Source organism: Triturus cristatus, chromosome 8 (genome assembly GCF_964204655.1).
Source record: "Triturus cristatus chromosome 8, aTriCri1.1, whole genome shotgun sequence".
Classification (NCBI taxonomy): Eukaryota; Metazoa; Chordata; class Amphibia; order Caudata; family Salamandridae; genus Triturus; species Triturus cristatus.
The window spans coordinates 858087003-858112172 of record NC_140591.1 but is presented as its reverse complement, the minus strand read 5'-3'; the positions used below and the strand labels follow the sequence as shown (position 1 = coordinate 858112172).

At 42.9% G+C, this 25170-nt stretch overlaps 2 protein-coding genes across 5 annotated transcripts in view; one reads left to right on the top strand and one right to left on the bottom strand.

The window, feature by feature from the left end:
- Positions 1–25170, top strand: part of CMSS1 (cms1 ribosomal small subunit homolog) — a 1297886-nt gene that overhangs the window by 438166 nt on the left and 834550 nt on the right. The window lies entirely within an intron of this gene.
- Positions 1–25170, bottom strand: part of FILIP1L (filamin A interacting protein 1 like) — a 946987-nt gene that overhangs the window by 355868 nt on the left and 565949 nt on the right. For all 3 annotated transcript variants that reach the window (XM_085622364.1, XM_085622365.1, XM_085622366.1), the window contains 2 exons: positions 11826–12107; positions 11149–11322 (listed from right to left, as the gene is read on the bottom strand). In XM_085622364.1, coding sequence (XP_085478490.1) covers positions 11149–11322; positions 11826–11987 — 336 coding nt within the window. In that variant the 5' untranslated portion in view covers positions 11988–12107. The remainder of the gene's footprint in view (positions 1–11148; positions 11323–11825; positions 12108–25170) is intronic.

Below are 25170 nucleotides of genomic sequence, written 5' to 3'. Positions count from 1 at the left end.
ACTCAGAGTAAGTGGCGTTGCCGCTATACTGTCCTCGCCGGGAGCCTTGTCCCCTATTGGGAGTGAGTTGTGCACCTTTTCCGGCCACGCGGCCCCTCCCACGACCGGCCCCTTGAGAGACCCGGGGCTGAAAGACCCTCTTAATGCTGGACTGGGCCTTGTCCAGCGAGGTAAACGTGGCCACAAACTTGCCCAATTCTTCACAAAAGGGTCTCCAAAAAGACCCCCTTGCGCCACCGCTCCCGCCTCCGAAGAGGCCAGGTCTCCTAACTTAAAATCCAATTTTATCAACAAAGAAAAACGGCGCTCCGTCGAAAGGGCACAATTAGCATTGCCCAAGAATATAATGGCCCCACAGCGTCAAACAACGCGCCAAGACCTGTCAATCCCCTTGCGTGGGTCCTTAATGTATTTGGCCAAGAAAGTGGCTATTTTGGAGTCGAGCTCCAGCGCACAGGCCATCTTCCCGTCCAAACTGGGCCGCGGACACTCAGTCCCTAGACAACCCCTTGCTTCCTTCTCTAAGGGCTTGCAGAGACGGCTGGCCACAAACTTAGCCACCTTGTCCCAGGGACCCAGGCCGCTGACAGAGGATGAATGATCTCATCAGGGTCCAGCATGCCCGAACTATCCTGCAGCAGAGAGGTGGAAGAAGCAGCCGGGTGCCAAGAACGCGAAGACCCAGTATCGTCGTCCGAATCCCCGGCGAGTCCCCATCCATGTCCGGGGACAGGCTCCGGGGTGGGAGATGGGGTAGGTGGGGGGGACCGTCTTAGCCAAAAATGCGCTACGCAAGCGTTCAAACGCATCCCTATCCACGCCTTGCGCATCCCCCTTGTCACCCTCAGGACAAGTCTTCTTGGGGGGTGGGGGCCCCTCCCCAGGGATGGAGGTACCATTTGGGGCCGAGACCGGACCTCAAAACGGGCTTGCGCCAACTTGGCGCACTCCTGTACAATCTTTGCAGAAAGGCGCTCCTCCATGGGTCCCACAACCTCATTAACACAGCGATAAATAGAGGAATCTACAACTTCAAAAAAGGCATCATCAGAAGATAGGTACTCCACCTCCTCCTCAACATAGACATCATCCTGCTCCATTCTCACCCACACAGTGAGGGCAACCAGGCTACTAAACCCACTAGAGGCTCAGAGGCTGAAAAGCTGAGGAGTATGGTCCTGGAACCCCAGGGGAAATTGGGCAGACCAGCAGACTGCAAACGTTTTTCTTGCAGTTCAAAGACTGCACTCAAGGCCAGCACCAGCCCCAGGCGCACGAGACCCTCAGCAAGCTGACCGGGCCCTCAACCGCCTCCCAGCACGCCACACACGTGTGTGCTACAATTTTCCCAGCAGGCGATGAAAGCGGTAAAAACCGCAATATGGACCCCCGCCGGGGCGTGCAATAATAAGATGGTACAGAACCTGCAGGAGGGCCTTCAATTGAGGCGGCAAACGGGGACAAGGTTCACACGTCTCTGCTCTCGTTGCGCGGCTCCTCATCTGAGGGGACCGTGCCTCAGGAGCAACGAGACGGCAGAGCGCTCCTAGCGGTGAACACAACCACTGCGAGTGAGTGGCAGCGGCCGCGTAAGGAGCGCTCCCGCGGCCGAAGGGAATCTGTAAACGAATACAACAATGCCACCAAAAGCCCACAACAACTGAAACCAGTAATCAATCAGGAAAACACAATAGCACAGTAAGGCTGAAGCACTGCCCGCAAGCAGACAAACGCTCGGCCGTGAAGCATGCAAAACAGGAAAAAAGGCACTTAACAGGCTGTGAAGCAGCGAAGAAAGAGGAAGGACAGCCAAGATGGAGGGTCTATGTAGTGGACATGAAAACTGTTGAAGGGCTTCCTGGACATTGCCCCTTGGGCCTATGGGATTTGTAGTCCTAGTCGAGTTCTCTGGTTTATGTAAAATTGTTATTGTTCTTCTTTCACACTTTGGGGAAAAAAAAGAAGTTATTGCTTTTCTGGCTGCTTAGAAATTGGATTAGAAATAAAGCGAAGAGAGAAAAGCATAATCGGAGCCTCCGGTCCTCACATAGAATTACCCTCTCCAGATTTCCGTATTTTCTCAGTTTGCTGATTTTCTGATAAATCTGATATTCAGCACAGTGGCTTCGAAATGTAACGTTCGGACTTTGAAAATTAAAAAAAAGGCAAGTCTGCGGCCAGGAGAAAGGACAAATAACAGACTTGTGCACCTCTGGTGTTTACTTTCCCTTCCTTATTAACCTTTTAGCTGCAGCCATTGGCCGACGGCCATACTAGGAAGGCACCTAAAGGCCCCTTTTGGTGCTGTTCATCATTTTTTTACATCCGGCTGCTCGGGAAGAGCTTCCCGAGCAACCTGATTTCGTTTCTTAGGTCTCGCCTAAGCCAGTGCATGCGCTGCTCTGCAAGACATTTAGTAAGTGGGTTTTCAAAGTGCTACCACATGCTTTTGCTGGCCTCAAGCTTGCGGTTACGCGCGCGTGCACGCGCTCAGCCGCCATCTGGCTTTCCTCCATCATGGGTCATTAAGTGCATCACTCGCGGGCACCTTTACAGCCCGCGATCAATTTCACTTTCGCGGCCGCGTCACTTTCACGGCCGTGCACCCAATGCTTCTTCCCTCTGAGATGCCTACCTGCTGGTACACTGTGGCCAACCTGGTCAACAAAGCAGTGTTTTACAGGACCTGTATAACAGCGAGTCCATATTCCTCACCCAGACATCCCCACTAATGAATGGCCTGGGAACAATCGCGTTTACCGATCAAGAATACTGCAGGGCAACTCTGACTCGAAGCTATAAGTGGTCCTTTAGCCGTTGTTTTTCTTTTAGGAAGAAAAGCGTAATTTAGGGAAACTTCCGTATCTGACACTTAGAGCAATAGCAACATGAAGATTAAGTGAATGCTGCTCGCGAGATCAGCTCTTTTGCAAACAACCCCCAACCCCTTAACGTATCTGATAGGTGAATATCTGCCAGAGCTCAACAATTGGCCAGAACGTGTTACTTAAGCCTCCTGGTGTCCAGTGTCTGTGCCTCACATCTACACACCCTTTAAGGAAGGATTTTTGGAGCACCAAACATAATCACAGTTTGGTGTTTACATCACCCATTTCCACGAGATACACGTCATATTTCAAGCTATTAGATGCTATTTTTTGCTCTCTTTCAGCGTCCTTTTTTTTCTTCCTTTTAGCGCGTGCGCGCTTACAACTCCCGGGCTTGTTCTATCTCCTCCCACGCTCCCTCACCGCGGACTCTCTTACCTCAGGGAATTCAGCAACTCCTGTCTGTCCTGTTTCCTGACCTCACACCTTCACCCTGCCCCTCTAACCCCGAGAGATGTGTTTGCATTCCTCACGAATATACCTGCCCCGGCTCCTCTGTTCCCCTTTCCTCTACCTGCTCCAGAGCGCCTACATCTCCCTTACTTTGTTACTTTTGCTTGTTCCTAGACTCCTATCTGTCTGTTGTCTCGTCCGTCCCTCTGCCTGCTGTGCTCCTGTATCTTCTTGCCCGCTCCGGCTTCCCTATTCCTACCTCTCTCTGCCTGCTCCTGCTTTCTCTTGCTTTATCTTTCTGCCTGCTCCTGCTGTCTCTCTTCTTACCTCTCTACCTGCTCCGGCTCGTGACTCTCTGCATGTAAGGTCCCGTTTCTCTGCTTCTGCTTGTCCGCGGCGGGCCCCTTTCGAAAGTACATATTAGTTGTGTCTATGGGCATTGTGCAGTGTTTGCACTTGCCTTGCCAAGGAATGTGTTCAGTCAGAACTCCTTTTTCGACCTCTTCCTAAATAGCGCGTTCATACAGACATGGTTGCATTTAAACAAGAAAAATGACTTGCCTGAGATTGCAGTCGGGTGAAGCAGTGCAGCCATAGACCACGAGTCAGTTAAATGTGAAAGACTGCTTTAAAGAAACTGCTGCAACAACTTCAGAGAGCCCTTGGTAGTATGCCTTGCAAACTAGCATTAACGCTGTTCTCACTAACATTACACTACATAGCCGCAGCGTGGGCATGAACACGGTGTACAGCGACTACACCTCCTTCGAGAGCTACCTACTGCGGAGGCTGCATCTCATCCGAGTTGAGTGGGGGGTGACACACTCCTCTCTGTTGGCTAACCCATGCGTGACCCCTTCCTGATGACCTAGTGCGTTCTGTGGAATAAAAGGTGCAACACTTTTATTCTTCCCTCTCATGAGGCCTGAAAACTCTGCAGATATTTATGATATAAAACTTACCCAGTGTGAAAGTGACTTAAAAGACGAGGGGGCAGATTTACAAGCCCCTTGCGCCACTTTTGCGTCCCTTTTCCCATGTTAAGTGACGCAAAAGTGGCGCAAGGGACTTGTAAATCTGCCCCGAGGTTTTCAGAAATCTAACGCAACTTTTTATTCTAGCACAGAAGAGGGTAACAATTGGATAAATAAGGCTTTTGCTACTAACACATTTTTTATTTATTACACAGCAGCCACACTATTTTACAACATAACTTTAACACATTGGCATAGCCAATAGCTCAAGCTAAACACTTAAAAGGTCCCAGAGGCGAGACCTATTGGCTATGCCAATGCTTGTCTTTCCTGCAATGACGATTAGCGCTCAGGATGTGCTGATGTCATTACAGGAAAGTGAAAGTAAAACAAGCTGATGGTCTTGTTTTACTTTCACTGAATCAGTGCTCCAGGCCATATCTCAGCCCCCCAAACGCTGATTCCTTTGGGAACAGTATCCTTGGAAAGAGGAGAAGCTCTGTTTTCCAATGCCATCTCTGCCCAGTGGATTTCTGATTCGGACATTACCACAGGAGAGCGATTCCCCAAGCAGGGATCCACCCACTTGCCAACAGGGATGGGAGAGCGACCCCTTCAGTAACAGCTTATGCTCACTTCAGAAGATTTAATTGCCCCAGTCTTTCTCCCCCCCCCCCCGGCTGGGGGCAGATAGGGGTAATTACACCTGATCTCCCCCCTCCCCGGGGGGGGGGGCAGAAAGCCCACCAGACACCAGGGAAAGATTTAAAAAAATAGATATAGGGGTGGAGGCTGCCGAATATGGGCATAGGCATGTCCATGACCATGTCCCATCCCAAACAAAGTGGGACATCAGTCTTTCTGCCCCTCCGAGGTCAGATTGGACAATTACCACCATCTGCCCTCCGCCAGGGGGCAGAAAGCCCACCAGATGCCATGGAATGCATGTTTAAAAGAATACTAAATGGGGCATCATTCTTTCTGCCCCCCTGCGGGGGCAGATGGGTGTAATTATGAAGGGGATGTCTTTGAAGGGTCTGATGCTCGATCCCTTGATCCTGAGGGTAGGAAAGTATCCTCAGAGGAAATCAGTCTGGTCATTGGGGGCATTGTTTCTAACAAAACCCCAGGGCGAGACATAATTCCTGGGGATCTGTTTTTGAGCAATTTGGGCATTTGGAGTACCTATTTTTCAGTGATTTTAACTCAAATTATGAAAGGTGCACCTTCACCTCCATCTTCAAAAAGGGCAATCAAGACCAGCCTGTGAACTATAGACCAATCGAAAATACCCAAAAATTGTTTAGCAAGGTCATCCTGGGTAATCTGCAGAACTGGCTGTCGGCTAATTACATTTTTTCACCCCTACAGGCAGGTTTTAGAGAGTCCATTTGCACCCCGGGCCAAGTGTTCCAATTACAGCTGTTGTATTGGAAGACTGTTACGCTGGGTGGGGAACAACTCTATGTTGTTATTGTTGACCTATGTACTGCCTTTGTTTTGGATCCCAGAACAACCTTATGGAGGGTCCTCTCTGAGTTGGGAATGCCCACTTACCTTCTAGACATCATGGCGAGGCTGCACACAGAAAACTATGCGCAGATTAGGTGTGGTAATGCAGGAGAATTGACCGACCACCCTTCCCTGTGACTAGAGGAGTGAGGCAGGGGTGGGGTACTTGGATTAGTGTGATAATGATGCGGCTAGATTGGCAAACATGCAGGGGCCTCATGTTTGCTGATGATACCCTACTCCTCTCCAAGTCCCCAATGGCTTTCCAAAGATTGCTGAAACAGTTTGAGAGTTTTTGCAAGCCTATGGGTCTGGAGATCTATGTGAGCAAAACCAAATGCATGGTTCTGAACCCAGGGCATACAACCAGGGCAACCCCCACGTTCCACTCAAAAGGGTTCACACAATTGCTTACCTGGGTTCAACACTTGCAGAACACACGGGGTGGTAAGCTCATATCATGCAACGCAGGCTTAGGATGGAGCAAGTGGTGGGTGGGATCATAAAATGTTGCATGGCTCTCAGTTTCGCCCTGTACAGCTGGCCCTTCAGATCTACTATAATCATAAGGCCTTTGGGATAGCCTCATATGGAGCCGAACTTTGGTGACATATGAATACGACTTCCTTGTCCATGTTGGAAAGCCGCTTTATACTCCAGTTGGTTGGTGTACCAGTTAGCACTCCATTGTTACCCCTCAGGATGGTTCTTGGGTTGAGAGTACTATCTGACATAATGGGCCTTAATGCCCTGCTTTACTGGAGGATGATCTGAGTTAACCCGGAGCTCCTCTGCTACGGGCAGGGGCTAGAGGAAATCCTTTGTCATGTGGGCACTGGCAACATAGCTTGGATAAAATATTTGAAATCCACACTTACAGACATAGGAAGGCAAGCATGTGGCGGGCCCAGGCGAGGCTGGGGGTTGTTCTAAAGATCAGCTTAAAGCTGACTCTTGGCATTTCAGAGACTTACATCTTCATACCCAGACAAGCTGAGGTTCTCTCACTGATGCTTTCTTTTAATACAAGGCACATCCTGGAAGACTCTTTGGATGAGATTGAGCCACCAAAAGCTAGGCGCTTGTACCTGTAATATTGTTATGGGACCCTATCACTTCAAACCATTATTGCTAAGTGGGAACAAGGACAGTGGGTTACAGATCAATGATGATGTCCAGTATGTAATGACAGCAACGAAACTATGGAACATGTTATGTTTTTCTGACCAGCTTACTTACATTGTAGGAGACAGTGGATAATCCCGCTCTGCTGTTCTCTGGTCATCAGGGAGTGCAGAGGCGCTCAGATTTCCAAGGTATGGTAACAACAAAGTGATGCTCTTTGAACTAACTCAATACCTGATAGGAGCATGGTCGTCAATGTGTATAGCAGCTGATAACATAGCAAGTGGTACACTAATCAGTGAGTAAAGCAGTATTTACTGCCTAGTAAGTTAAGGTAGTGTAAGCATGATACAATCTGACCGCTGTTGCCTTTAGTCATTACTCTTCTATGCTTCGTGCTGTGATATTTGACCTTGGACATAGATGCCTGTGACATGAGGAGTCTTGAAAAACTAGTGTGTTGTTCAGCCCTCACAATAAAGGTATTTAGTCATGATGTGCAATATATTCTCCTGAGTCCAATTCTCTCTCAACCGCTACAAAAATTGGACCCTACAACAGTTGTGGTTTCTATACTGTTTTTATGCTGTTTTTTAACTATTTATTTTAGAGAGAAATAAGAACATGTATTTTAATTATATATGTAAACTACATGCCAGGCCATTTTTCTCTGTATGTTGACGTGATTTTAATGTAATGTAAACATTTTTATGTGCTTTTTTGGCCTAGTGCCGAAATAAAGAATTTGACTGACTGACTGAAAATTACTTAGTGAGAGCCACGCAAGTCACCCCACCCAAGATTCTCCCAGGTGTCTAGTTTGATGTATCCATGTTGGGTCACCCCACCCTGGATTCCCCCAGGTGTCTAGTTTAAAAAAATGTTCAGGTTTGCTAGGTTTCCCTAGGTGCCGCCCAAGCTAGTGCCCAAAATCCACAGCTACCCACTTTGCAAAAAAAGGATCAGTTTTGAGTGGAAAAATGTGATGTATCCATGTTGTGTTTTAGGATGTTTCCTGCTGTGGGCACTAGGCCAACCCACATACGTGAGGTACCATTTTTACTGGGAGACTTGGAGGAATGCTGGGTGGGGAGAAGTTTGTGGCTCCCTGCAGATTCCAGAACGTTCTATCACAGAAATGTGAGGAAAATTAGTTTTTTTAAAGTCAAAGTTTGAGTTTTGCAAGGGGTTCTAGGTAAAACAAACCCAGTGAAAGCCACACAAGTCAACCTATCCTGAATTCTCCAAGGTGTCTAGTTTAAAAAAATATTCAGGTTTTCTATGTTTCCCTAGGTGCTAGCTGCACCCAAAAACCACAGGTACCCACAATGGAAAAAAGAGTCCGCTCTCAGTGGGAAAATGTGAAGTGTCCATGTTGCATGTTTGGGTCATTTCCTGTCGCGGCAACTTGGCTTATCCACAAAAGTGAGGTACCATTTTTATCGGAAGACATGTGAGAGAATAGAATAGTAGAACATTCAGTATTACCAATTGGATTTCGCTGCATTCATGCCTTCCAAATGTAAGCCAGTGTGAAAGAAAAAAGATATTTTGAAAAATACTTGCTAAACCTAATGTTAGTACGGGTACCCACAAATTCAGAGATGTAAAATAACTACTGCTCGTAAACGCCATATCAGAAATGCATAGGTTTCCTTGATACCCATTTCTCACTCTACATATTTCTCCATTTGAATTGTTCTATACTCAGTACACAAAGAAAAACTATTGTACGGTGAAGCTCAGTTGTTGGCTCTGGGTACCTTCTAGGTTCTTGGAGAACTTACAAACCCTACAGATCCACGCAACCAGAAGGGTCTAGCTGACGTAATGGTATATTGCTTTTGTAAATCAGCCACTGTGACAAAAAGTTACAGATGTAAATGTTGTCACAAATGGCTGTTTTTTCCTACTCATTTTCAATATTTCTTTATTTAAACACTTAGTTTATTTGGGAAATCTTTGAGGGATCTACACATATGACCGCATGCAGAATTCTGAATTGTATCTACTTTTCAGAAATCTAAAGCGGTCCTATATTAACTATGGGTTTCACACAGGTTTACATCACAAGCTGGAAGTAGGTTGAGAGCACCACAAATAGGAAAAATAGACCTGGCTTGGCAGTTCAGGCTGGACTGTTCCTGTGAGGAACAGGGTCAAGACTGATTTGCATATGGCTGGGTCTGAACTGGGGTGGCGTAGTGAGCTAAAGAATGATGGTGGATTCAACCCAGATTTGTGACTGTGGGTTAGTGTCTGAAACGTTTCAGTGCTCCATCCATCATCTCCTTGTGTTTGCAGAGTAAGACGGCAGCTGTTCCTTGAGAGAGCAGCACTAGAAGTGAGAACCATACACAGAGAGGGGTTGCTGGGAAAGGGAAACCCGGAGAGAGCTGCGTCCTGCGAGGGGTTTCTCAATAAGGGGGATTCAATCTGTAAGACAGAAACTCCACAGAAAATAGCGTCCAATAAGGGGCTACTCAGGGAACACATTACCCTGAGAAATGGTACGACTCTGAGATGGCCTCTGTAAAGAGAGTCCTGTCCCTGATGGGCAATAGGCAGCCCTCGGAGTGAAAGCCAGAGAACATAACACCATCCAGGGATGGGGTATCTTGAGAGAAAGTAGCACACTCATAGTGGCAAACTTTCACCTTCAAATAAAAGATTAACACCATAGGGAGTAGGTGGATTGTGCAGTTCCACATGATAGAAGCCAACACTTTAAGAAGCAGTTGCATCATGAAAGTGACAGGAAATCCCTTTTTGAAAACAATAGTGCAGCCCCTCAATGGGGGGGGGGGGGGGGGGGGGGGATAGACCCAGATAGAATGGACAACACGAGCAGCGAGAAAAAAGAAAACACGCCACACTGAGTGAATAAAGAACAGTAACCTGAGAAGCACCCTGAGAGGACGGGAGAATTGCAGACTGAGGAGAGACGAGGCAAGAAGTGCACCGAGAAGAGTGGAGCAGCACACCAAGAGGAGATAATATAATAGCGTAAAACAGGAGCAAAAGTGTGGACTGTACCCTGGGAAGAAAAATAGTGAGCAACTCAACGAGGGTAAAGGGCTGGAGGTATCACATGAGGAGAGATGGAACACCTTGAGAGAGGGTAGGGTAGTGGCACTTTCAAGACAGAGAGCATCTCCCAAAAAGAAAGATTGGGAATACTCTAAAGAGAGTTGGGGCACCCTGAGGAGAGAAGCACTCTGAGGAAAGTGCAGCCAGCACCATTACACATTACTCATGAGTGACTCCTCTACCAACATTCTTCCGTAACCCCCTGCGGAACAAACTGAGCATCTACTTAGGAAGCCCCAAAAAATACATCTTGTGCCTCTTTAAGGAAATGCAACAATTGAATACATATGGACCAAGAAACTCCTGATGCCAGCCTTGACCAACACAGTGGTCAGGAAGAACCGAGGATAGGTAGAGGTTTAATAGCAGGGGGAAGCCAAGCCAAGCCAAGTCAGGACAGGGCTGCGAAGGCAAATGATACCAGCGGAGGGCAGTTTGGGTTAATCGCAACAGTAAGATGGTACAAGTTAAGAAGCAGGCTGTTACCCTTCTAGCAAAGAAGTATCCTTTTCTGGATACCTTTGCTCCCGCCAACAAGTGTTTAGTTTTGGTGTTCATCTTGGCTGTAAACTTTCTTTTCACCTTAAGATGGCCAGTAATGTCATTTCTCTTGGTGCATGGATTAGCCTTATGGAAACACTTCATTACAATGCGGAGAGGTCTGCCCTGGGTAGTACAGCAAAAAAGACACAAAATGTCTAGTTTGATGCCACAAAGTGTACTAATCCATGCCGCAATACCGTGGGGTGGCTGAGGAATCAAGTCTACGCTCTGAGACTAACTATCCTTGTATGTGGCGGAGTTTGATGAGTCTGAAGACATGAAGGTTGGCCCTGTAGTAGAGAATGTTTCACTCCATTTGCTACATGGTCTCTTCAAATGGTTTAATGTTTCAAGCTGTAAAATGCACAAGTCATCAGTTCAGATTTCAGGTCTCAAATACAATTTGAATTTTTCCCCAACTTAAGTGTAAAGTTACAGAAACATTTTTTTAATTAAAAAGGCAAGTCTGATTGTTTGCAGCTTTTGTATTTAAAATATTTACATTCTGATGTATACATTTGTATTGCACAGTGGTTCAGAAAGAGAATCCCTGTCCCTAGCATGCCACCTGGCTCTTAAAGCAGCTGCCGACCTTTGAGAAACCTTATTGCGAGTGCACGTACCTCACACATGGGCTTTTCGTAGATGTCTTCTTGCCATTGGGGTGCTTTCGCTTGGATAGCATCTCTCTGGAGGGCCTCTAGAACCTTTTTCGGTGTCACAAACCCATATTGTGCTTCCAGCAATGCCAGGTCGATTTTTTCTGCTTTGAGCACGGATATTACCTCATCACGAGCCTGTAGAAAGGCAAGCAGACCATCTCAATGGTTTACATTCTTACTAAAGTGTTTGTGAATTTAGCACAATTTTTGTTTCACTTTGTCAAGCTCACTGTTCAGCTTTAAGACCGATAGCTTCCATTTTGCGTTCAAAAAGGAATGGCGAGGTATGGAACCCTGTCAGATTAAATAGTATAGATACAGATTTTTTTTTTCTTTTTAACTTTCTTCCCCAGTTTCATCATGTACACATTCGTCTTCCGTAGATCAAACATTCACTTTTTCGCATTAAAGGGCCCATTGCCGTTTGTGATAAGTTATAGTGCGTGTTTCTGGGCTGACGCAAGGGAGGCTGAAAAGGATGCGATCCTTCAGGACAAGCATACCATTACCATGCAATAATGACAGCTCTTTGAAACATGATTAATAGCGCGTGTCTGAACCGGCAGAAGAAACCCATTTGTAGATCACAAATGAATACGCGGCCCATGGTCTACAACATAAGAAAACAAACACCTGACCTGTAACTCTCCCTCGAGCACGCTCAGGAGGAATAGCAGGTCGTCGCGAGACAGATCATCTGCTTTCTTGGAACAGGCCTTTTGCTTTTTCTCGGACTTGTGACTCCTTAATATAGTGCTGGTTTCGGCCACGTAGTCCCCCTGCTTCAGGCACCTTTTCATTGTTGCGACCCCAGGAACAGAGGTGGATTCGTTTCAGGATTTGTTGTGCTGTTTTTGTCTCTTGGCGTCGTTTCTGGTGGTCTTTCTATGCTGATGTTTATTGCTCACATTCTGGTAATGCTTTGAAAAGGAAAAAAAAGAACCATGTTCACTTTTGTAGAAAGCACTCACCCAGCAGCATACTTTTAACAATAGAAATATTTATGCAGTAATACAAATATTTATTGGTCGTCATCTCTCTGTCTTGGCAGTTTGGGGGATAAAGGCTGAGTTTTCCATGTTCCTGTCCATTTGGCCTTTTCCACCAAGGGGCTTATGGGCGTACACTGGGACTCTGCTCCCAACAAGCGAGCCGGTTTCAGAGACCACGCAGTGCCCCTTGCATGCATCACCCTGGGTTAGACCAGCAGAAGGCTGATCTTACCTCAGGTTTTGGTCATCTTTCCTCTACCACTTCGGCTTTGGAAGTCTACAAAGGAAGGGGTGGGCTTGGGTTTGCAAGGGGCACATAGTAGTATAGATCAAGTCCAGTCCATAGGCACTCAAGGACATAGGACCTGTGCCAATGGAACATTTCCAGTAGTAGTATGCTCCCCAGTGACCTACTATCTTTGTGTGATATGCACCGTAGCAACAGCAGTTGTCCAGCAACATCCACTCCTACCACCAGCCAGTATCTGCTACCAGTTTAGATAGGGAGAGCTATTATGTATAGCAATTCAAGTTAATAAAAATACTATCATCTGGGCAGTTGCACCTAGGGGTCTCATGGGACCATGAAACTAGTAATTTTTATATACAGCATGACAATGGCCCATTAGATCTCCGAGCAATCAGACCAGTTTATGCCAAACAACATCAGTGAGGCTAATCTGCAGCACCCTATTGAGGGATTACACCACAAAATGTTAAAAAAAAGAAAAGGCTATTTCTTAACTTTATGGATTACAATGAAAAGCACACAACAACCTCTAATATAGTAGCACGATCATCCGTTCCCCTGCCTCTCAACACTGCATCTCTAGGCATTCAGATATGCTGTGTAAAATGTTAACCACATTTTGTGTAACTGTCCAAGTTGACCCATCAAGGGGGCGGGGTCTTGGGGTCACAGGCTATGTGGGACAGGGCCACACTACCCATCAGCACCGGTATCTCTCAACTTCTTCAATATGCTGTATGTGTTCAGACCCATGGAGAAAGATTTCAAGAGATAAAAAGTTGCTTGGTGGTATTCACCTCCTGGACTCTACTTTTCAGGTTAGGGCTCCCTCTTTTTCTGGATATTCCTTGTGCTGGGGGCCCTAGCCTTGTAGTAATAGTTAGGACCATGTATCCATGGGACATGGATGTTTTTGTTTGCTAATAACTTTGATGCCGTTTGACGAATCTTCATAAAACTTTCTCAAAACAGTCTTACCCATCAGCTCCATCCTGGAGAATTTTGAGGTGATCCATCAAGCGGGGTCTGAGAAAAAGTGGTGGGTCCAAAATGTGTTTTCCCCATGTAATTTTCCAAAGGAAATTTAAGCACAGCAAGAGCCAAAATAGCTGAACTGAACTACACCAAGTTTGACAGAAAGCTAGATCTCTACCCAAATGGCATGCTTTTTGTGATTAGGTGTGAATCCGTTCAGTAGTTTTTGAGAAATTAAGGTTACAAATAAGTTCCTCAGTAGAGGTATAGATGTTATCCCTGATTACCCTGATAAATGAAAGTTCAATTCTTATCTCTAGATTAATGGAGAAGACAAGTAGGCAAGATTGGTTTCCATAGTAGAACAAGATAATATACCTAAGGACCTATGTTTAACACTGGAATTGGTTGGCTGGTACACTTAATCATAAACACTCTATAAAAAATGTCATGCCAATGTATTTAACAGTGGTATAAGAGCCCTCTCCAAGAATATGGCAGACCTCTCTCTCATAAACGGAATTTTTTTAATGGTTTAAAAAAAGACATTTTTTGTATAAAAAAAAACTGTTCAACTGTAGATCTTCAACTGAATAAATATTATGTGTTTAGCTGTCCTACCAAAATTTCCAAGAGGGGGCATGCGAGTGGGAGCATTGCAGTTTTACTGAGAACTAATTACACATGGTCCTAATGTTGTTTTACTCACCCTTCAAATTTAGTTCAATACACAAAGATCACTAGGAATATTGGCTTTATGTCAGGAGACCATGCATTGTTTTTAATGAATGCGTATATTCCCCCAGTCCTGAGGAATACTTCCCTAACTTAACCATTGCTCCCTTTAATTTCTCAAATTATTGAATCTGAGAAATCTCAATATGCAGTCATGTTAGGTGACGTCAATGCAAAAGTTTCTAATCATGCAATACAAGTCTTTGCTGATGTAGATAGGTTCTAAAATGTCCTTCTTCAATACTTCAAAGTAAAAAAAGAATCTGATAAATGTGGGTTAATACTTCTGGAGTTTCTGAGGGAAAATAAGTGCCTTATTGTGAATGGGAGAATTGAAAATTATATTCCAGCTAATTACACCCATATTTCTGCTACATGACCTTCACTGATACATTATCTAATTGTATCACATTCTACCATTGGGCTGATGTCTGACCTGAACATCATTGATAATTCCTTCTGTGATTACAAAATATTGTCCTTTTGTATTGACTTTCTCATAGAGGAATTAAGGTATTGGAATACAAAGGTGGCGATATTGTGTATTTTAAGATGGATGGAAGAATATAGTGTAATACAAGTAAAATAGCTAACTTGAATGGAAGATTACAAGTAGCCATCACGGATTTGCAAACGCCTGAACAAAACTTACTTATAAAGTATGAATCCCACGTGAAGTCTTTTCTGGGAAAGTTAAACTACCACGAAATAAAAATCTACTTAAGAAGTGCTCTCCTATAGACTGTATTCAGAACATGGAAATTATTAGATTAATTAGACAGCAATTCTTATTTTACTCTCCTGTGAGAGGAAAAATAATTAGCCTCTTAAAAAGACCACAAGACACAAAATCACTCTTAAAAAGCTTCAGTCTGACTTAAACTGGGTTGAGCTGAGGGGGGCTGCTATTCTAGAAGATACTAGGAGGTTTTGAGAACTCATGGCAGATGGCTGAGGCAATAGGGCAGAATCAATACCAAACCTAATCAGTGATGATGAAAGGGCTAAATATCTCTCTGAACCATACAATCCTAACCTCGTAGAATGTGCTTGTTTGGCGTTATCTGAACACCATTTATCAAACATTGACAGTGCATACAGTCCTCCAACAACAAAACAGATGAGGGTTTTATTCTTGGGGCTAGATCTTCGGGAGCAATGTGTCCTTACAAAATCCTGATCTTTTTAATAAAAAGAGAAACGTCCCTTTGGTCCATTTTTTTATTTCCCTTGTCCAAAATCTTGGATGGGAGCATGATTGTTCCACTACATAAAAAAGGCCCTCAAACCGTTCTAAATAATTTTAGACAGATAGCCTTATTGGATTCTGTTGGGAAGGTGTTTGCTAAAAGTATTTTGGGGTATCCCCAAAGCTGTGTGTTTGAGAAAGAGCTGATTCCCATCGAACTAACAGGCTTTAAACAAAGCTGTTATACTTTGGATAATATATCCATGCTACAACTGACTTTTGCAAAAATATGTAACCATTTGTGGTCAATTAGTCTATGTGACTTTCATAGACTTCTCTACCGCATTTGACTGCATTGATAGATCTATGCTTTGAAAAGATTGCATAGCCTAGGCATACCTTGTACTCTACTTCAGTTAACTATGGCCTTGAACACCTCAACTTGGTGTTGTGTCCTAGTAGACGGAGACCAAGGTCCTTCATCCAGAATTCCTGCTAAAAATGAAGTAGAGCATGGCTGCATGCTTGCTCCCCTATTTTTCCCATTATATGTCTATGATTTGTCCTTAACTATATCTGGTTGTGACTGCAAGATTAGGGGATTGAAATATCTCTTGTCTATTATATACAGACAAAGTTGTAGTTTTAGATCTCACAGCTAAGGGCATACAAAAAGTCAGAATTGTCTTCAACAATATGCAGATGGTCATATTTGTTTTTAAGATTAGCATCATAAAAAGTACATTTTTGATTTTTAAGGGCAGAAGATTGTGGAATGAAAGTATAAATAGTACTTGGGCAAAGAAAAGTTGGATGTTATAAACACATATCCCTGTTTAGGCACAATATTCTCCATTAATATGGCATGTGTCTTATAAAGTCATGGTAATTAATGTTTTATAATAACACAGACATTTTGTTCACCTATTGCTAGTATACTGCCTGAAAGTACCTCGAAGTCTCTTGTATGCCATAGAGACCATAGATGTGTTAAAATTGTCATTTATGGACATCATTGAGGGACGAATATTGTGCAAACTATGTAATCTGAACACATTTGCTGCTATTCAGGCTATCAGGCTGAAACTTGAATTGAATAGGACTTTTGTGATGGGTTTAGCAGCAGCTGTATGCTGGCTTTATCTGGTATTTCATAGCAAAGTGACTTCTCTGCGGCAACTAATCTATTTGGATATATTTTCACAAAAAAAGAGAAAACTGTGTTTTTTTGTTGAAATTTCATTTATGCTCTGAATTTCTTTAAGATCCAGCTAGATGACTTTGTAGTTATGTCTGTGCAGCAGGTAAAATGTTGGATATTGATTTGTGTTCCAAAAAGATCAAATACAAGTGTATTATCTCTTCTTGGACCATGAAAAAATAACCATATTTAACATGGAATCTAGATCATGGAATTTATCATCTGATTCTTTCATTAAGAATGGATATTTTACCATTGAAAAATGTAACAGGTGCTTGGCAAAATATGGCAGATAAGCACCGAATATGTCAACTAAGTAACAATGGTATGCTTGATTGTTTTGACCACATCATTTTCAAATGTAATACATTGCACGTTATGCGTTGCCAATTCTTGACGCTCCATTTTATGAGATCAAATGTATGTTCTGTTGGAAAAGCTAGTCAACTTTTATTATTTCCAGAAAATGAAATGATGTTTTTTTTATTTTATTTTGAGAAACGTTTTATATTTGTATAGACATGCAGTAAATTGTTTCTTGTATATTTGTAGGCCTCCTTGGAGATCAAAATCTTGACAGTAAAAATATTGAGAATAGTCACAACATGAACAAAATGTTGTGGCACCATTACAGGGCACAAGGACATGGTTCCTGAGAGCTAAAAATGAAGTACAAAACAAATGTAAGTTAGCAGGGTGAGCACACCCTGACCCCAAGGGGGATGTGGGGGGGACCCTCCCTTGATTGGTCTGTCAGAACATGGTCAGCTTGTTGTGCCAGCCATTAAAGGACTTGGGGAACAGGATCCCTGTTGAAATGTTTGTAGTGAAAGCCTTTTTTAGAGGTTACAAAAAGAAGCACATATAAAGGGTGACAACAGATTTTAGTCACAATATAAATAATTTGTTGGTGATACCATAGTAAGGTTAGGGATTGTGGTGTATTCTAGGGTGATGTTATTCTCTGAAAAATGCTGATTCTCTGCAGGAATTTGATGAATTATTTTGAGAGGAAACTGTTTTCTCTCATAATTGTCTCAGAGTTTGTGAAAGGCACTCCAGAAGCTAAAATGAGAGCACATTTTCTAGGCATGCACGCTATCTTCCTCACCTACGTGAGGATAAAGTCTGATATTTTGAGTAAAACGTGCTTCCAACAGCAGCAGCAGCCTGTCAGTTGATTTCCCAGTGTTCTACTTGAGTTTTCGACAGTGTTCCAATGAACAACTAAAAGGCTAACATTCCGTATTTGTAACACAACTGTGGCACTCCTGAAGCCATTTTGAAGGAATCAAAGCTGTAATACTTAAAGCATTTTCTGTAGAAATTACTGAAATTAGGGGGTTTGTTTTGTCATAGAAAAATGAGAATACATTTTCTACAAGTTCTCAAATGTATTTATCATCCATGTCAGGATTTTGTTTTTTGTCATGCAGAAAGAAACATTTTTTAACACCTGCACAGTCTGTCAATTAGCTCCCAAGTAATCCACAGCAGTGTCCCACAGTGTTCTAATGAACAATTAGAGTACTAACATTCTGTGATTATGACAGAGGCGTGACACATCTGAAGCCATCTTGATGTAATTAAAGCTGTAAATCCTAAAGCATTTCCTTTAGAATAAAATGAGAATCTTTTTATCAAAGAAATTATGGTTAATGCTCTATCAAATTAAAATGAGGACATATTTTCTATGCGTTCTCAGAAGGCTTTACTGACATGGATGAGAATGCTGCCCAAAGTACAGACTGAAACATATACTTTCAACACCAGCAGTAACCTGTCAGTTTGCTCCCTCCTAACTCCATCTCTGTATATATGTATATATACATATATATATATACATATATATATATATATATATATATATATATATATATATATATATATATATATTCACAAAAACAAAGGCTAAAGTGACGTTACAGTTAGGGATGGTAATAAGATCTTAGAGTATGTTAAAATAAAAAAATATAAATTTGCTGAAAAAAACAAAGGTTGATGTGACATAGGTGTTAAAATAAAACAAAAAAAGAATGTTTAAAAAAACGCCGGAGTATCAATGATGTCATTTAACATGTCATGAGTGATGTAATATGTAAGGACATAAGCAGTGCTTGGCAGGGGTGCAAGTTATAGTGAGTTCAGTAAACTCTAACTTTTGAATGTCGGTACTTATTTGTTTTTTAAATGTTAATTTTTAACTATTACGTCACTTTAGCCTTTGTGTTTTTTGCAGTGGGAAAAACACACATACACACACAATTCTGTGCTTTCATTTCTCAATACCTCTCCATTGTGCTGTGGACTCTGGGAGTGCTGTAGGAGCTGACGCTTACTTTAAATACAGTTTGGGAAAAAAAGCGGCTCCATTATCCTGCTGCACTCGTATAGCCTCTACCAATGGAGCAACCGATTTTCAAACAGCTGTCTAGACGTTTTTCGCTTGCTTTTGCTGAGAAGGAAGCACAACCAGCCCAACAACCATTTTCTCCTGTTTTTTGGAGGCTTGGGCTTCAGGTCCTCTTTTGTTCATAAATGGGGAGGGGGCTAGGGTAGAGTCATCAATACGTTCTGCCATACATTTGTTGTGCCTGGTGGTGACAATTTAACCATTTTGGTGTTGGAGCTCAGAGCAAACTCTGCAAGACTGGTAACCTTGATGTTTTCGGTATCTCAGAACCAAGCCACATTTCTTTTAGGCTGTCCCAGGGATAAACAGTACATAAGTGGAACTACAATGCAACATCTCAAGGAAGGAAGAGCGATGGATATTTCTACGAATGCGCAGCAACTATGAGTTTCATGTGAGATGCACCAGCTCTTTTTCACGTGCAACTAATAATATTTAATAGTGTGTCACTGTAGGCTAGATTCATTCACATGATTCTTTCTTTGGCAGGGTAGTGGTGGGTCTTTATTTGTCTTTATTCTTGTTGTTTTTATTAATATAATATAAAGGAGTCTGTATACTTTTGTGTTCATGCACCTGAGGGGAGCGGTGATGTATCAATATATTCTGTACTCCCTTCCACTTGAATTATATAATTAACAAAAAGTGTTGCCTGCTTCTTAAGGAGATGTGGTAGAACCCATTTTACTTAAAATCTCCTGGCCTAGGAAAGCTCACAAGTTATCAATTTTAAAGCTCATAAGATATCGTTTTTTGAAAGTCACTTTACAGATGCGGGCTTCATGTGTGTACATTTTTGATGTTATTTCCAGAAGGAACGTTTATTTTTACGTTGTATAGTAATCGTTAGTGAACATTTCCCATTTGTGATTACTTTGGTAGGATTCATACACCTCAGTCACTGGGTGTCCTCACCATCTCACAAGCAAAAGGGGATCTAAAATGTGTCTCAGTCCAATTTATAACAACATTCTTGAGGTATAATTAGGCATCGATAATGCTTGCAGTTCCTTTATTAGTAGTTGTAGAACATTCTGTGCAGCAGTGGTTTAGATTACTCCCAAGGCTTTATTTTTAACAAGCGAACACACTATAGCTGTTGCAGAATATGGTTAATAATCATTAGGTTCGCAGTGTGTTACAACATAATAAAGCGTGAGAGTCCCATTCTAGTATTCTGGTAGGTCGCGATGTGGTCAAAAGGCAGTCCTTACTGGAAGTTTTTATTTATGTTATATTTCAGGGACAACCCTGGCCCTGAGTGGCAGGAAGCACATTAGATAAGATTACAGTCAGAGCCTTGGTGAGTGTGGTGACAAAGTGCCCAAAAGAGAATTTACAGAACATTTGGGATAAGGATACAAACCGGGTGAGTGTGTTAATCCGGTTTGTATCCTTGGACTTGGCAAGAGGGTTGCAAGTGTTTAGTATGGTCAGTCCCCAACTAGCCAGGATAAGGACCGGGTGAGCTCAGTAATGCCGCCATCACGCTTAGAGCATAGGGTAACATAATGGAGAGGCGAGAGAGACTTAACTACTTCAAGAGCTTCGTATGTGGGTATAGGACCTAGTGGAGAGTTTACACCTGTTGGGGAAGGACACGAAAGAGAATGTGGGTCAGGGTATTTCGGTAAAAGAGATTAGCAGAACAGGTGAATGTTTTCTTCCTTCCTGGAAGATTTCAATTAAGGGGACAGTTGAATGGTCCAGGATAATTTATCTCAGAATCTGGTGGCATAGGTGCAGAAAGCTATTCAGTGCATTTTAGGTGTATTTCTCGTTAGCTTCTCTCTTGTAACAAAGAAGCTGTGGGTGCAGGGAAGTCCACCTAGGATGTGCATTTCTCCGTCTGTTTTGTTGCTGTGGCTAGCTTTCTAAATTACAAAGTGTTTCCATAAGTGCATGCAGACTAGGAGAGGCAGCCAGTATAGTTGTTTTATGATGCAGGTCAAGTGGTCATATTTTCTGTGGTTGGTGAAATGGTTGTCGGGCAGTAGTGTGGATAAGTGGTTTAAATGGTGCTGATGTGCATTCTGAGAGTCCAGTGAGCAAGGTGTATTGCTCATGTATATGTAAGGAAGGGTGAGAGAATGGACACTTGATCTGACTTTGTCGAAAGACAGAAAGGATCTGCTTTTACAATGTAGGGAGATTTGGGTTGAAAGCTCGCTTGTTTTCATTTATCCCGTTATTTGAATGTGAGGTTGGACTCTGAGGAGGCCCAGGGATTTGGTGTTGGGCGTGATGCAGGGGGAGAAGTCTTAAAGGCAGACATGCACCAAACCAAGTCTTGGTGGCACTCCGGGATGCCACTATTTAACTGGATGAATTTTGCCTTAATTACTTTACCTTTGCGGTAAATAGCAGACATCTGTGATAGAATGGCACCACGTCAAAGACAATCGGTAATTGATGTCCTAGACGGTGTCCCTTGGAGCTACCGTTGAGCGTCATCAGTATACTGGTGGTGCATGATATTGCAGTGACTGAGTAGAGCTCTCAGAGGTGCCTTGTATAAATTAAACATGAGTGAGAGTAATAAACCCTGGGGGACACCAAAGGTAAGTGCAATGGAGGGGGCTAGAAGCAGACCATCTGAACATATAGAGGAGGGGTACATTTGGACGGGACTATGTCAGATAGGGATACCCAACAGCAGTGTTGGACTATAAATGGTGTCAAGTGCGGCATTTAGGTCGAGCAAGACTGCCTTCTTGTTGACTGAGGGGATTGGCCAGTACAGTCAGAGCATTCCATTGTGTGTTCTAGGAGGCCTTACATTCCCTTCTTTAAACAAGTGACATTGACCTGAAAATCTTGAAACATTGTGGGAGATGATCTCACCAACTAACTGACTTCGCTCATTGAATGATGGCCAGTCACTGTAGTGTCAGCCGCTGACTTATCCTGACGGCTGCATTCCATGCCAGTGATTATAACGCAGTGAATTATAAACTTTCGCCGGCATATGTGTCTTGTGTCAATTCCATATGATTGTTTATGCGAAGATGCATGTATTTGGAAATTTCTCCCTTCAGCTGTCTGGTTACAGTTAAGGAACCCAATTAATCAGGCTGCCAAAGACGTTGGATTATTAAAGCAGCCACTATGACTACCTTCACAAGGCAATGCTGTCATCAGTCAGGAGACATGACTCAGCCTGGAAGCATGACAAGCGTATCAGCTGCCTTAACCCTAAACATGGGGATTTCCGGAGTGTATTCTTTTTAACATACTAAAGCTTCGTCTTCCTTGGCAGTTGCGTACACTTTTTTTTATTGCCGACTTAAGGGTTATCACGCCTTTGTTTGCATGTTTGAATGTTGTTTTGCAATGCATACTGTTGTGCAAGTCTTTCAGAAGCGTATTGGATGTGGAAATTGTCTTAATCCTGGTCCTACAACACGAATCCTTGTCCCTTTTCTCAGTTCGGAATATGTCACCATGAGGGATCCATTTTTCTTGTTTATCTGCCCATGGTCAGACCAGGCGAGAGCGATGAGTCAGTACAGGCAACATTATATATGGAAAAAAACAGCTGTTCTTTGTCCAGCGTGAGCTGCTAATCAGTGCCTTGTTTTATTTTTTGCATCCTGCTACTTGTCGCGTTGCTACTCTAAATATAAATACATAACTTGAAGATTCGACGTGAACCAACGTGTGAACTCTTAGAAAGTTGCCTTTGCTTAGTGTGTTGCTTGTGGCCTACGTTTGAGGCGGTTTTTATGTGCTCTTGTGGGCTTGAGGGCAGAGGGTGAGGATGAGTGTAAACACCTAAGGATGACTAATTGGTTTACCAGGTGGAAACCCAGACACCCTTTCCATGGACTAGTTTTTTGGGACTGACTAGAGGGTTCCTCGCTAGGCTGCTGGTTTGGGAGCGGTTTTCAGAGATGGATTCTCTCATCATACACAGCCCTTGCTGTCTTAGGGGCTTATTTACAAGCCCCTTGTGTCACCGGTACATCACTTTTTCCCATATTAAAAGTTACGCACTGGCGGTGAAAGGGACTTGTAAGTAAGCCCCTTAGGTTCTACTGCCCTGGCCCCGGCTCCCAGCAGCACTCATCTTGCTCGGGTGCTCCGCAGTCAGCTATGCTTCTCGCACCGTTCCGGCCCCTCTGGTCTTTGAAAAGTGCATGTTTCAGAGAGTTGGGGAAGGGGAGTTGGTGCTCCATCCAGAGGCAATTTTTAATACCTCTGCTACACAATGGCAATGGCAGTGGTACTACTTTAAATGCTAAGTGATTGTAGATACTGGAATAGTGAAGTTAGTTTGTCTGCCTGCATGTATGTGGATGACTGCATAGTATGACCCTTTACTTGCTGGGACTAGGCAGATGGCTCTACGTGGGAAAATGAGCTTTGACATTCTTGGGCGTCTTGGCATTACTTACAACTTGAATTATACTATTATTGTCTGAGCTATGCAGCTTGAGCTAGTAGGAGAAGGAATGGTAGGGTTGTCCCCACTGACAGAATTGCACATTGACCAAAACCCTGGACTAATCCCGAAAATCTAAACATAACCCTGAAAAATATATCAATGCTGTATCGGACATACTCTTACATGTGATGACAAGGCTCTTGCATATGCGAGCATCATTTCCCATGGTATTTGATTTAATCATGCAGAAATAATAATGTATATCTTTCCAACCAGGCAAATTACTATTTGTCTATATTAGTGACCAACACCCAAATTTAGCACTTAATAGTGCCCACTTAGGCCTGCAACTGATCTGGCCACGTATAGGTCTGATTATAGCTCACTTCTGTAAAAAGGTTATGCAAAAAAGAGACTGAGTTTTGAGGTCTTCAGAGTCAAACAAAAAGTTTCCACAATGGGATGATGAAAGATTTCAAAACAATATTGTTATTCTTTGTTCAAGAATCAAGTGGACATCATAGGTCATCATGTGTTTCACAACAAGTCGCTTCATCGGGGCCTAAATGCATAAACGATGCAATAATTGAAAATCACTTTTCTCAAAGCCAAAGTGTAAATGTACAATACACGTCTTGATCCCATAATGCATATAATGGATTAACTTAATGGTATGTAATGGGATCAGACACTTTGGATAGCGGATCACGGAATAATAACCATCATGCAGAGTTCAACAGGAGTTATCGTGCCACGACTGTTTGAATTTATGTTCAGACTTCAAAACTTGATCCGCTATTCAAAGTTACACTATTGGCAAATAGATGATGCCATGATCTGTAGAAGCAAAAAATGTTCTAGGTAAACGAAAGTAGAGTATAGCGAAACAAATGGACTCAGACTTGCCTAGGGCTTCATGCTAGTCTTTTTCGGTATTAACTGAGATTACAAGTTGTTAAGGATGTTCCTTCTGTCCAGATGAGCTAGGAGTTTGATCAGAACTTTTTCTGTGATCTTCATAATGATGAGCGCTCTATCAATGAAATAGTAACAATCTGTTTTGGTAGAGTCTGTTTTTCCCTAAGACTAAGTGTGTCCAACATTTGCCCACAAATGCCAGGCCTGTGCCAGATTTTCAAATTATTAAAACAAGATAGCTATACCGCATCCATAAATCTAAATGGAGCACAGTTAACTAGTCCTTGGTTGAACTGAAAATGTGACATGGGTAGGTACGTATGTTGGACACCTGTGTTGGGTTAGTAGTCTCGTCAGCTACTGGGCATTGAGCAAGGAGAAACAAATTGATAGTCGTTGTTCCCAGTAGAACAATATTGGGACAATCATCTAACAATTTGGTGAAGATGGGACTAGTATATGAACTGCCTATTTTTAAAGTGTTTAGACTGGAGGTAATTACTTTCTTAGACTGGTGAGTATTAGAATGTGTTTACATGATGTTTTGGAATGTTTGGCAGCATTGAAAATTTACTAGGATTTGTAGAAGACGTGGGAAAGTTTGGTTTTATTTTTAGCATTTTAGTGAAGCACCACATTGTCACAAAGTGATAAGTTAATAATGATATACAAGCTGCATAAGGTAAGGTAGGATCAGAGATGTTCAGCTGATGTATGTGTGAGTCTTCTTGATGCAGTTCAGCAGAACAATATGGCATAGGGGTCATGCATCTCAAAATGCTTAACAGAACCTTCTAGTTGAGAAGACAGTGGAGATTCCTTAAATAAACCAAGTATCTTTATTTCAGTATTTGGTATCTGACAACTTAAAGGTGAGTACTTGTAACAAGCAGGGGGCAGTGACATATTCATGTCTGTAAGCA